Below are 14,725 nucleotides of genomic sequence, written 5' to 3'. Positions count from 1 at the left end.
TCTCATATCAGAGAGATCGATTGTGCATCGTAAACAGAATATATCAAATTGAAGGTGAAATGAATGTGTGTAGGAATATCACTATATATTTCTCAAATATTAGTCTGAAGTTTCATTCCCAGTTAATCGGATATCCGTCCATCTTCCGAAAATATCCTACCTCTCTTTACTAGGATAATGGTATTATCAGTTAGATTACCGCATATTGGACAAATTTCGTAAAATAACCCATTCGTAGGTCTTGAAGTTGTATCTTTAAATTAACACAGATGTCCATTAAAAACTTTTAGTGGATAGATAGATTGAAATCCTAGAATCGAACACATGCATAAGACCAGCATTACACTAAAGAAGCTACACATTTTTTTAGGAAACAAATCCAAATTTAAAATATCTTTGAGTATTCTAAACTCTTTTGATTAAGTCAAACAAAATCCCTAATTCTCCTCAACTTCATTATCGATTTACGGTATCCACATGTGTCTTACACATAAACTTATAAAGAAATTGACCATAGAGCAAATATAAAAAGCTATGCAAATGAGAAATGTTGTCCCCCTGACATTGAACACAAACGGAGATGAATTTGGTGGTTTTATTTTATGTCCATACATTGCCCACAAAAGCCCCAAGCAGTCCGTCAGTCAGTCGATAAGTCATTCAGTCAGTCAGTCAATGATAAAAGGTTTTACCATCCGGCTTTCAGGTCATCAAATCATTTCGATGGTATTGCCAAAACAGATCATTTAAACGAAATAAACATTCCCCCCATGCTCTTCGCCAGAAGAGTATCCATGGTTGTGACAATCCTTAATTTCGGGTGGGTGAGAGTAAATGTTGGCATTATTCCAGTACAACATAGTATAGCTTTCGTCACTTTATTTACTGAATGGCAGCAAATGCTGTTGGGTGGGATATCTCCCATGAGTTGTGTGGGTACCGAGCATTGTTGAGTCTCGTGCGGATGTACTGTGCTCTGCTCACCACAGTATCCGTTTTCATCGATGTTTGTGTGAAATGATATTTTAATTATGGAAAACCAAAGTCATTGTGGATATCCACTCCCAACCATATCCATACCTGGCCCAACATACCCCACATGTACCCTCGACCATTCACGATGTAGTTTTGGTATAATATCTACATGCATTTTACGAGACCCAATCAACCAAAGGCATATATGTGAGTGTAGAGCTTAATACCCTAATACCCTGATACATACATACATACACTCGTTTGTCGATATGTTCGTGTGTGTTTAGATAGTTGCAAGTAAACAAGATTGGTGTTTATGAATGTTTGTGTTACAATTTTAATGACGTATTTCAAAAAAATGGAACTAAACGATTTTGGTTTAAACATTCGAGAAATTACCAATGATATTAGGAAGGCAAGAAAAGACAGCTACCGTTTCGGCAGTGCTGGTGACTTTTTTTAAGTTTTTCAAAGCTTCTCTACGCGGCTATAAAATGAAGGTCCTTGTCATCGAGCTAAACATAGCAACGGGTGGCACGCAATGATAAGAGAGAAGTTCATCACCTGAAGTACCACAATGATTAACGATCTCTACTCTAGTACTATAATTAATAAGATATTGTCTTCTTATACTATAGATACTATTGCATCAATAAATAATAAATTAATATGTTAATTAATTCACTTTACTAAATTACGAAGCATTGAATTAAATGAATTAATCTTTAAATACGTGACAAGATTTGATAATATCATTTTCATGAATAAACCAATTTAATTAAAAGTTAATTGTCAATTAATATTTATAAATGATCTATCTAAGACTAACAATTTAAAATACAAAAACAAAATGTTGTTATCCTTGTTGTCTATCATAAAACTTTCCTTCCGCAAATAAAAATTCTCTGAAATAAATTTAATGCTCATTGCCCGGAAATGTTCCTCTTTGGCAATAAATACAAGAATGGTGCTTGCTCCCCAGTAAATAGGATGTGGTAAATCTCTTAGTCTAGGCACTCCTTGTTTATGCCCATGGATGTCATTCAGCTTATGGCTGGATAATTACAGTAATGTTCGAGGGAATTCTAACACGCCCGTACACACCTGGTGCGTGGAGTATTAAAGCCAGCATGAATTGGATGGAAAGAAAGAGAGTGTGCATGAGTGAATGAATAAATGTTGCAGGCACTACCATGAATTTCATGCAAATGGCCATAATTTTGTCCCAATAAAAATGTGGCGACTCATTTATTTAGGGGGCTGGTTGGCTGACTGCATGCATAATTCCCGCATCCGACGACATCATTGAAATTCCAACAGCATCGGCTTACTGAGATAATTGTATTACAAACACAAAACCCACTGACAACACAAACAGAGAAGTAATAACGCCTTCAGAAATGTAAACAAATCGTAGTCGATACAATCCGTTTCGTGTCCTACCAGCCCATAGCTCTCATACTTGGGGTTATTTGCACGCAATTACACATACGTCTGTGTAAACAAACATGGGAACGTGCACGACTAGATTATGAGGTAAAATGCAAATTTGTCTATGCCTATGGTGAATATAGTAAAGTAAGTGAGAGTAAGAGAGCGAAACGAGAGTTATGTAGAAGAAGCACATGAGTTACTGAGGCAACGGTTAACTGTTTTGTGGGCATTCACAAGAGAATTCACCTGATTGTGTAATATGGCATATGAAGGAACATCATTGTTTTGTATTCCACTACGACCACATGTATACCCAGATTTTGCAGTTCAGTGCACGCCAACATATATACTAAGTTACTGAGGCAACTAAAATGCCACTCAATGGTACCCCATACAACTCTGGCAACTCATTCCTTGGTCGAGCACACTTGAAATGTTAGCTGACAATTAATGAAAAGTTGCCCACTTGGCCGAATATATAACTAACGATTGTTACTTGATATTCGATAAATTTTCAAGAGTGTATATCTAAAATATTTTCACTCCAAATTCGTTGCCATATGATCAATTTAATTTTTATGTTAGGTATAATGGCATCCCTTTATTTTAGACTCAGACTATACGATACCACAAGAGGTAAACATCTTTTTTTATCAATGAGCGCACAGAGAGGGTAAGACCCACCGTTGAAAAACATGTTGGTGTTTGGTTCAAACCCCAATTTATCACAAAAGATTGTTTCAAATCTTCTATCCATAAAACAGCTTTACTGGTATGTCTCTTTGTATTGAAATGTCAAGTACCTTAATTGAGTTATATTGCTTGATTTACTAATAAAATATTTACACGAAGAACTTGAACTATTTAGATAACTATTTAGGCCACGTGTTATTTTTTAAATCAAGAGTGAAAAATCGAATTTCTTTAAAAATATTCGAAGAAATTTCCTACTGGGTAATATGCTATAAATTCAAGTCATATATGTTAGATGTCTGTGATGATATATTTTATACTTTCGATTGATTTAAAAAAGTACCTCAGCACTATTTTGAAAAATTCGGCACCTCTGTTTGCGAGTGTAGCATAGGAATGCACGCCATTTCAAAACAGTCAAAGTAATAATTAATATAAATTAATAAGGGAAACTTACTTTGTTGTTGGCCAAATTTGTCGTAAAAATCCTTTTTTCGTAACACTTAAAAAAACAGTGATCCCACCAGGAAGAAAACTTTTGGTTAATTTTAGAAAATTTTGAATATTTGTCGAAACTTGTAACTAAACAATATTACAAACGCTGGCATCACACCGATATCAAACAAACATGTAAATATTTTTCGACAAATTCAAGAAAATTTATTAGACAAAAATAATTTTTTCACTTGTTAAAGAAAATTTTGTAGTTTGAAGGAAAAAATTGATGCTCAAAATTGCAAGAATATCTATAGTGATATACGAAGGTCATGATGGACGCATTTGTAGTAAAATTTATAAATTTAATAAAAAAAAATGAACTATTTTATGAGATATACGAATTTAGTAAATCTTTATTTTTTTAATCTACTTTTTTCCTGTTTTTTAGTTGATTTAACCAAACGTACGACCCTTCTCTTACAATTAGCTCAAAATATAAATGTCTCATTCGTGAAAACTACTCTCGCAAAAGTAGTACAGAAGCCCCGAAGAAATGTTTCCTTTTCAATATACAAGCAAAGATTGTTGTATTCCCGAAACGGAATTGATTCTATTGAAAATGTCTGGGTTATATTGACAATTTCACAGTTCAAAAGTTATGAAATATAAATATGATTATTCTCCTTGTGCACCAAAGAAATATATTTGCCCCTTCATTGATGTTTAGCATTTAGAATAATTTTTCTTACTTTCTAATGTATTGCTATCCCATAGGTACAATTTAGGTCGAATAAGTACTTTTCAGAACTTTATTTAGTAGCCCTTCAGTTTTACCATCACTGGTAGGTGGTGCTTGTTTTTGTTTTCGTCATACTAGAGAGCGTGTGCGAATTAGCAATTTTAATGTGAGCCGAGTGGTTGAGCGTAAGAGAAAGAGAAGTAAACAATAACAACACTCAAGTGGCGGATAATGGAATACTCACTTAATGAAGAGAGCACTCAAGAAGCAACAGTTTTAATTGGACTCAGAATGGTGTGTTATAAGGAAAAAACAAACAAAAAATAGTATTACGCACAATTATGTCGTTTGGCGAACAAAAATGACAAATTAATTAATTAAACGAATATCCCTTGATATTTTATGCATTATTTTTATTTGTGTGCATGTTTAAATTCTTACAATTCTATTTGCCATTAATATGGACCGAAGCTATATTCTATTTTTCATCTTTGATTTGAGTTAAAATAAAAAAAATATTGCACATGGGATTGCACCGATGCTTGTGTTGTTGAAATATTCTAAAAATTTATACGAAGGGATGTCGGGTTCGTCGTTTTATCTTGGGATAATCGTATCCTTCAAAATCATCTTCAATCTCTTCGATATGATGTTTTTTGTGTTCTTTGTGCTCCTTATGTTCTTTAACCGGTACTGGTATGGGCAATGGGACTTTCTTTACCACTGTTTTCGTATGGATATGTGTGTGATGTTTTACCGGAACATGTATTCGTATTCTGAAAATTGGAAAATATTTTAATTATTTTCGATATTTTTCCAATATCTTATAGTACTAGGAATTTCAAGGCAATATATCGTAAAACTTACTTGAGATTGTCTTTCGAGGGATGAGCAGAAGTGAATGCGATCATCATCATCATCACAATAGTGACAAATAATAACATGAATACCTGAAAGGTAAAAGAGAAGAGCATTTATTACTACATGACGTATACGCAATATCACAAAATCAATTGGAAATCATACGCCACTATGGATTTTATGTGAGATTAATTTGTACGCCTTTAATACAGTGAAAATAAAAAAAAAACACTAGTGCTGCCTTCCTATTTTTAATGATCAGAGAAGAGCACTTTTTATCCAAAATATATTAACCAATTTTCAATGGCTTAAAATTTGGAACTACCAAATTCGATTTTCTCTAGCTGACTACTTTAGAGAATAATGTAATTTCGATCGGTTGATGTTGACTGCGGGAATATTGCTTACGAATTGACGCCAAGGTTGCCACATCAGATAATAATAATCTACCAAAAAAAATACTAGGAAAATCTTCCAAAACTCATCATTTTTGATCAAATTTTCGAAGATTGTATCGAAGAAAGGCATGTCTTTCAAACACATTTTTTCTTACGTCCTACATAATTCAAAATTTTTTAGATTTTTTGTTATTAACTTAGAAATTAATACCCCATTTACATTAAACTTCCAAAATCCTCATTAAATAGATTTCAACTGTCATTTGTTTTATAAAAAAAAGAGGATTTCAAATCCACTTTTAGCAGATTTCGAGCCTAAAATTTTCTAGTGTGTTAGCAGATAACTATTACTTCTTATAGAGAATTATTTTTTGAATATAATGCAACACCACTGGTTCAAAAAAAATATTTTTTTGGGCCAAGTATTGGCCTTTGGAATTCGCTATTATGTCCTTGAAAACTTTTTGTCTTTTATTTGGACACAATAACACAAAAATTTATAATTTTAACGTGCAATTTAATCATTTAAATTTCTCCATTGTTCTACACGCAAAAAATTAATTTCTTTTATGGGAAATGAAATTTTAGACCAACGATGTATTCTTTCTTGGCAAATAAGGGTCGTTGTTTGGCAACGGGTATCATAAATAAAAATTTATGTTCTTTAAGGAGTTAAATTTAATAATAAAACAAAACATCGTTAGTCTAAACTTTGCACTGGGGGAGAGATTTTGTTTTGTTTTTGTCTGTATGAACCACCAGTTTGTAAGCTTGGCACATTCGATTTACGAACTTTCCAGAAAATCACTAACTTCATGGTCAATACCAATGTGAAAGAAGTATGAAACCAGTCTACCACACATAATGCCAGTCAAAAGTTTTCCGGTTTCGATTATTTCCGTACTCCTCAAAATTAACTCTTGTTTTGTGTTTTTCACATTTGCACTCTTCAATAAAATTTTCCGCCAAGATCCAATATCATTCGAAGATCAGTCAGTATTTGCAAATAAATATTATTTTAAATTTTCTTTGCTTTTCATCTTTTCTATTTGAATAGTTTTGTGCATTTTTCAACAATGAACATGAATTAATTCACTAACACAAACACACATATAAACGCAAATGCACTTACTCCTTTGGGTGAATACATATCCAGGCAGTTTTTATTTAAAATGTCAAAACAGATAATACGCTACTTGGTTAAATAGTTTTTTTTTTTTTTTTTAATTTCTGTAATTCAACGACCGTGGCCGTGGCAAATACAACCTTTCCGCGACAGAGACCCGTTACTATTACCAGCAAAATTTTGAAATCACTTGCGTTTAAATATGAATCAAAGCAGCCCCAAATCGTTTGAAACGAGTTTGAGGCAAGTTTCTTGTCTACTCACAGCTGATGTAGCTACTCCAACCCCTCTTGCTTTTAACTGCTGCGAGATGTTTGTTTGCAACAACAAACAAACGCGTTCCCCGACGAATGGATGGAAATAGTGGAGGCAAGTAATGGGCCAGGGGAAACGAACATAATTTAATAGATTTTCCAAAACAAAAGACAGTCCGAAAAAGTTTTCTTTGTGAGTTTTCTTTACCATGGTGTATGGGGCTGATATGGCAATGTGAATAACCCAACGAACTTTACTGTGAGCCGATTACATTTGAAGCCCAATAGATTTCAGATGTTTATGGCACATTGTGTATTTGGTCTACAACAATGATGTTTAAATCTTCATTTGGATGGGATTAAAAACAGTAAATTCACATGAATAAAAAATCGGAACATATTTTCAGGCAGCCGAATCCGAACGTCGTTTCATATAGAGGTGAAACCAATTGGATAAGCCTTGAGACACTCAGAAATATCACCAACATTACTGAGAGAAGAACAAATTTGAAATTAGGCACAGTAGTTTTCCCTAAAAGTGCACTGAAAAAAATATTGTCGTGAGGTCAAAGATTTCATGTCTTTAAAATACGAATACAAATTTTGCTTAGCATAGAATTTCTCTAAAATAAGTTTAGTTTCCTTGTCCCAAAGTCGATAAACTTTTCAATGAAGTCGTATTGTCCTTATAATTAAGTGATTTGACTTAAAAATGGGTATCATAACATGAAAGAAAAAATGTTTGGGCTAAGGTCAACTTGACTTTAATAATTCAGAAAAATTATTTAAATTAAATGAAATTGTCTTTAAATTTGTTGTCTTTTTGCATCTTGACTACAAAGCAAAAAATCGATCAAATATAGGACATGTTTTTCAAAACATTATTTTAAAGAAGTTTTTTACTTCAAACATAGCATAATTTCTACTGGAAGTCGAGTCGAGCAAGGCGGTCATACTAACTATTGCACCACGGTGGCTTCCGCAATGTCTTGAAATCAAAATAATAGTAATAAAGTTTGGATTTCAAAGCCTTCATCAGGTCTCAAATTACATGCTCTGAATGAATAAATAAATAAAAAAATAAAAAAAAAATAATTATAAAATTGGAAGTACCTAAATTATAGTGTCCATACCGTAGGCACAGCGCTAAACGTGTAATTAAGTTCTTCGTTTATAGCGGGAGCGCACTTAATAGTTTTTTATTGAACGCCAGACAAAAATTAGTTTAAAAATGGAAGTATTGAAATTAGCGCAATTTCGTAACACTAGAGTAAGCAGGTGCTTCTTCCTTTGCTTACCAAGTTGCACTTCTGTAAGCAAGAGCTATTTGTCTTTATTTTTATCATGAATTAAGAACGAATGATTTTGTGCGAAGATATATAAGTAAAAATAAATTAGTCCAATTCTTGTGTTTGAAGGATTAAGACGTATTTTGCTGACGATTCAACTCATTTTGTATTCTCTGTTTTTGTATATTTTGTATATTCAAGCAAAGAATAACCCTTAGGGCCAGCTATACAGACCGAGCACAGCTAGTATAAATTCATTTCAAAAATTTTAAAGGCAGTATTTGACCGCTATGTGGCGCTATTATGGTTCCAATATTCGAAATTATTATGTGCATTCTTAAGAATCATGTAAATATACTGCTTCTGAAAGTGCTGAAATTCATACAAAGAGGAAGCGCATTCAAGTGGGACATTTCCTTATAAAATCATCATTTGAATTTCTCGCAAAGTTAAGAGTTGATTGACTTTGACTTCCATTACACAGCTGCTGAAAGCTCAGCTGGTTTTTTGTTGGGCTGCTACTATCATAACCAATGCGTTAGTTTTGAAAAGTTTCGGCCAAAACATTTTTATATCTTATACATTCCTAAATATTTGCTAAATTTAGTATTTTTAAAAGAAAAACTATATAACGAAAGTTAAATTAAATTCTAAAAACTATGCACAACTAAATTTTATTGAAGATGTGAAAAAATAAAGAAAACCCTTCTTGAGGCGATCATAATGAAATGACTTTACCAGACTGATTGATACTTTTTATACCCTCCACCAAAACGTTGTCATTCCATTTGTCACACATCGAAATATTGCTCTAAGACCCCATAAAATACATATATATTCTGGGTTGTGGTGAAATTCTGAGTCGATCTAAGCATGTCCGTCCGTCCGTCCGTCCATCTGTTGAAATCACGCCAACTTCCGAACGAAACAAGCTATCGACTTCAAACTTGGCACAAGTAGTTCTTATTGATGTAGGTCGGATGGTATTGCAAATGGGCCATATCGGTCCACTTTTACGTATAGCCCCCATATAAACGGACCCCCAGATTTGGCTTGCGGAGCCTCTAAGAGTTACATATTTCATCCGATCTGGCTGAAATTTGGTACATGGTGTAAGTATATGGTCTCTAGCAACCATGCAAATTATATATAGCCGCCATATAAAGCGATCCCAGATGTGGTTTGCGGATCCTCTAAGAGAAGCAAATTTCATCCGATCCGGCGAAAATTTGGTACATGGTTTTGGTATATGGTCTCTAACAACCATGCAAAAATTGGTCCATATCGTTCCATAATTATATATAGCCCCCATATAAACCGATCCCCAGATTTGACCTCCGGAGCCTCTTAGAGGAGCTAAATTCGTCCGATCCGGTTGAAATTTGGTACGTGGTGTTAGTATATGGTCTCTAACAACCATGCAAAAATTGGTCCATATCGGTCCATAATTATATATAGCCCCCATATAAACCTATACCCAGATTTGACCTCCGGAGCCTCTTGCAGGAACAAAATTCATCCGATTCGGTTGAAATTTGGTACGTGGTGTTAGTATATGGTCGCTAACAACCATGAAAGAATTGGTCCATATCGGTCCATAATTATATATAGCCCCCATATAAACCGATCTCCAGATTTGTCCTCCGGAGCCTCTTGTAGGAGCAAAATTCATCCGATCCGGTTGAGATTTGGAACGTGGTGTTAGTATGTGGTCTCTAACAAACACGAAAAAATTGGTCCAAATCCGTCCATAATTATATATAGCTCCCATATAAACTATTCCCCAGATTTGATCTCCGGAGCCTGCACTGAAAATAAAGCATAACCGGTTCCAAAGATTTTGTCTTTACTTTAAAAAAATTGGTATTGATTCCGAGCCAAAGAAGCGGAGAATACAAGTAAGGATACTTTTAAGACACAATTCTTTTTTAAAATCGGGTTTTGTGTACTTGCTTCTAGGAAGCAAATTTTAATTTTTCGCTTTTTCAGCTTTTTTTCTTCATATGCTATCAAAGTCCTTTAAAACAAGTTAACGACGACTTTATTTTCCAAATTAAGACTCGACTTCTAGTAGAAATTATGCTGTGTTTCAAGTACAAAACGTCTTTAAAATAAAGTGTTGAAAAACATGTCCTATATTTGAACGATTTTTTGCTTTGTAGTCAAGATGCCAAAAGACAACAAATTTAAATACAATTTCATTAAATTTAAAGATTTTTTCTAAATTATTAAAGTCAAGTTGACCTTAGCCCAAACAATTTTTCTTTCATGTTATGATATCCATTTTTAAATCAAATCACTTAATTATAAGGGCAATACGACTTCATTGAAAAATTTATCGACCTTTGGTCAAGGAAAAAAACTTTATACTAGAGAAATGCGTCTTCTATGCTAAGCAAAATTTGCATTCGTATTTTAAAGACATGAAATCTTTGACCTCACGACAATATTTTTTTCAGCGTGTTGGAGAAGCAAAATTCATCCGATCCGGTTGAAATTTGGAACGTGGTGTTAGTATATGGCCGCTAATAACCATGCAAAAATTGGTCCATATCGGTCTATAGTTATATATAGCCGATCCCCAATCACACAAAAATTGGTCCATATCGGTTCATAATCATGGTTGCCACTCGAGCCGAAAATGCGTAGAAGTTTCTACGCAATCCATGGTGGAGGGTACATAAGCTTCGGGCTGGCCGAAATTACTGTCGTATATACTTGTTTATTTTCTTTTCGCTGGGTTACAAATTCATCCGCTGGAAGATAATCATACCAAATATCAAGTGGCTACATCTCAGCATGAAACGGTTCACCGAAATTTAAAGCACAAAACATTAAAATACCTATAGCAACTGCCACAATATGCCATTTTGATCGAAGAGAGGAATTTACATTAGGGTGGGGGGGGGTGGGGCAAAAGCAATTGTCTTGACTCCAATCATTTTTATCACTCTTGTTGAGTTTATGTCATTCTCCTTTCAAATGACATGCACCTCGAGACTACTTCGAATTTTCAACTATGCCGCTCCATTTGTCTATAAAACCCCATAAGGGGGAATTGGAGGGAGCGACTTGGCTTAATTCTCCATTAACCATAATCGTCAATTTGACTATTGTCTCATTCATTGTTATGGACCCATTATACAGCGCGGTGCATTGCATTGCATGATTTTGGTTAGTTTTTCTTTTTTTGTTTTGCTTGTTGGGAGGAGTGAGGGATGAAAAACCTCCAGCCAGCCTCCCGATTAAACAACCCCAGTGACTTCCTTGTTTCTTCATGGGGCTGGTGTAGGTAGCCATAAAGAAAACTGTCACAAGTTACGAAAAACCATTGAGCATTGCTTCCGCTTCATGGCACTGGATCAACTGCAATTGCCAGTAAGTTGCCCCAAAGCTAACAAACAATACCAGTTCTAAACACCCTACGTACCACAGAGTGGCATGCATCTGCAACTTTCCTTTTTTTGGTCAAAGTTCGTTGCAATTCTTTCATTAACTTAACACGCCTTCCTTCACATCCGGTTTGTAACAACAGACCGTCTGAAGAATCCATTTATTCAGTAAATGCGACTATCATTTAATTACAGGTTGTCTTTCATGCACCAATTTGAAATGTCGAACAATGCCATGGACAGCAATTCGATCCGTCTACGGTAGCCAACGATTGATTGTTGCGCAACGTTAAGATTTACTTGGCTGCCGCCAATGCTACTTTTGGATGCATAAACGACCACAAATAGTGGCAATTATAAGCAGCCAACCGAGGCAACGAAAGACTAAAGCCAACTAACCAGCCCCACGAAATCACCACCACTACCACACAGATGCAAATGTATCTGTGTGTAGGTGATATTTAAGGTCATGGACGCCACTACTAGGATACCATAGAATAAAAGTCGATAATAGTGTATGTGCGTTTGGAATATCCTGCTAGTTTACTATTTGCATGTACTCGCCGTCAGCTCTGCAGACCAGCTTTGAGGAAGTGCCTGCATTCATTCAGTTTTTTTGTTGTTTTTTCTTCGAGTGTATTATGTGGAATTATGTAAGACTGAGATCGGTGGTAACATTGATCGTAACATTCATTCGACGTAGTATCTTGTAATGGACGACACTACATTTTATGGATATTTTCATTTTCATTTCCATTTGTTTGGCGCAGGCCTTTTTTGTGCCTCTGTTGGAGTGCTTTATCGCATCGCTTCTTGGGAAATACCATAACCAGATTTTGGCGCAAGTTGCAAACACCAAAATGCTTCAGGCATAAGTCAGTGAAGAGATTTTTTTCTTATGGTTGATCTTGGTTCGAATGGTTCGTGAATTATTTTTTATTTTTAAATGTGGTAACATATTGCCATTTCAATTGGGTAGTTTTATGTGGCTAAAATATGGGTGAAAGATTTGTCCTTAAACAGATTTACGACTTTGTGTAACTGGTTTTATGAGGATTTCATCCAACAGATTGTGACACCACCACCAACACATCGCCTCGGTGGCATGGCGGCAGTAGTGCATTGTGGCAATAGCGTCAGTGGTTTTGTTTTGGAATGATATTGGTGTTACCGTGGCAGCTTTAATGGGCCTACTTCATGGTGAGTGCATTTAATTGGAATAAACTACCTGATTAGCTGCCGAAACATTTTATTTCCCATTTATGGTGCCACAGAAATATTGCACAGTGGTTTATGGGTCGCAATGTTACGCAATCAACGAACAAATAATTTTCAAAACATAGTCATACTTATCTTAAAAAAGAGGTCAGCAGCCTTTTATTATGAGTTAATTTTTTCTCCAAATTTTCTTCAGTTCGATTAAAATTTTTTTCTAAATTTTCATAATCATAAAATTGTATAAATTAAAATTCGAGGAATAATACAAAATTTACTAGAGATTTGGTAATATGGCCGTAAGTGGGCTTCAATGATTATTTTCTTTGTTTTTTGTTATTTTTTTTTATGATAACGACAAATTTCATAATTGGTAGTTTAATAGAAGATATGATCAAAGAATATTCTCCATGGAAATCTGCAAAATGGTATACAATCAGTGGTACTCTGTATTTTGTACAAAGTCATTAATTTTTAATATAAAAGTATTTACTTTTTGTCAGTGTACTTTATGGTATCTTAGGCTAATATTAACACTGAATAAAAAAACATCAAAAATGTTGTCATTTCGAAAAACGGATGAACATAATCGTTCAAAAAGTAGAAGAACGAATTATATTTTACTTAACTAAGGGTTCTGGCCTAATCTGAGTTTTGTTGAGAATGAAATATGAAATTATCTAACAATTAACTTCTTTCGCTTTCAGAGGATACCAGTTATAATACTTCTAAAAATTTAGAATTGAAATATTTGCATACTTTTAGGCGCCCATATACAGAATGACAAGATCAAAAAATTTCAGAAAGGAGGAATACAATAATAGATCAATTTAAAATTTGTTTAAATATTATCACCCCCTACAGCAACATGTTGTTTTTGGACTGTGAACATTTTACATGTTTATCGCAATCATGTTATTTTCTCGGACTAGTTTCGACAACATCTTTGGGGCAACAATGTTGTTTTCTTCTCATCCAAAAATATCATTTTGATCACCTGCTAGATCACAATCTTTCTCTGCCAGCAGCTACCTACCCCATTTTCTTCAATTCAGCTTAGAATTGGCCCAATAATTACTCATCGCATAGCATTCGTATTGTTTTACCCTTCTCCACGTATTAGATATCGTCACACCCTATGAATTCTAGAAAATTGTTGTCATCACGTTATCGACAAAAGAAAAAAATTTTAAAATTTTAAATAAAGTGCAACTATATGTTTAAAATACCCAGATGAAGTGTAGAATGTAAAGGGTATTTAAATCGATTTCCCATCAAGGTAATTAATTTATACTCATATTGCATTAATATTCGAATAACACTAAGTTAACAGGTTGGCTGATAAGTCCCCGATCTAACAAAGAAAAACACATTTTTTTTGTCAAAATTCGTTTTTATTATTCAACATAGTTCACTTCAAGAGCGATACAACGATTATAACGACCTTCCAATTTTTTGATACCATTTTGGTAGTACTCCTTCGGTTTTGCCTCAAAATAGGCCTCAGTTTCGGCGATCAAATTTTTTCCCTGCGAGCATCCTTTTGAGGTCTGAGAACAAGAAAAAGTCGCTGGGGGCCAGATCGGGAGAATACGGTGGGTGGGGAAGCAATTCGAAGCCCAATTCATCCCATCCCATTTCCCATCGTTCTCAATGGTTGTGGCACGGTGCGTTGTCTTGGCACCGAAAGAAAAAGCGTTCGTCACATTGACGATTGAGTTTCATCAATGCGTTTTCGTCTATGCGATGAAAAGTTTCGTCCATGGGAGTATTTCGGTAGTCCACGAGACGAAATCAATCATCAAAGACAATTTTTGTTTTTTTCATAGTTCGTCACATTGATGATCTAGTTTCGTCTATGAGACGAAATTATTTTTTCCCGATTCAGCGAAAGTTAACCAAAATTAACAT

At 34.5% G+C, this 14,725-nt stretch overlaps 1 protein-coding gene across 1 annotated transcript; it reads right to left on the bottom strand.

The window, feature by feature from the left end:
- Positions 1-4,671: 4,671 nt before the first annotated feature.
- LOC142239014 (uncharacterized) lies at positions 4,672-6,841 on the bottom strand. Its single transcript, XM_075310779.1, has 3 exons — positions 6,671-6,841; positions 5,147-5,229; positions 4,672-5,055 (listed from the first exon to the last, which is right to left on the bottom strand). The coding sequence occupies exons 1-3, from the start codon at positions 6,686-6,688 to the stop codon at positions 4,848-4,850; spliced, it is 309 nt and encodes a 102-aa protein (XP_075166894.1). The 5' UTR covers positions 6,689-6,841; the 3' UTR covers positions 4,672-4,847.
- Positions 6,842-14,725: the final 7,884 nt, after the last annotated feature.

This window comes from Haematobia irritans, chromosome 5 (assembly GCF_050003625.1).
Source record: "Haematobia irritans isolate KBUSLIRL chromosome 5, ASM5000362v1, whole genome shotgun sequence".
Lineage (NCBI taxonomy): Eukaryota > Metazoa > Arthropoda > Insecta > Diptera > Muscidae > Haematobia > Haematobia irritans.
The sequence above is the reverse complement of the archived record's forward strand: the minus strand, read 5'-3'. Positions and strand labels throughout refer to the sequence as shown.

Bases quoted from the DNA above. Each gene is read 5' to 3' on its own strand.
- LOC142239014 (XM_075310779.1), bottom strand. The intron at 5,056-5,146 runs GTAAGTTTTACG...TCCAATTTTCAG, and splicing joins CCCTCGAAAGACAATCTCAA to AATACGAATACATGTTCCGG.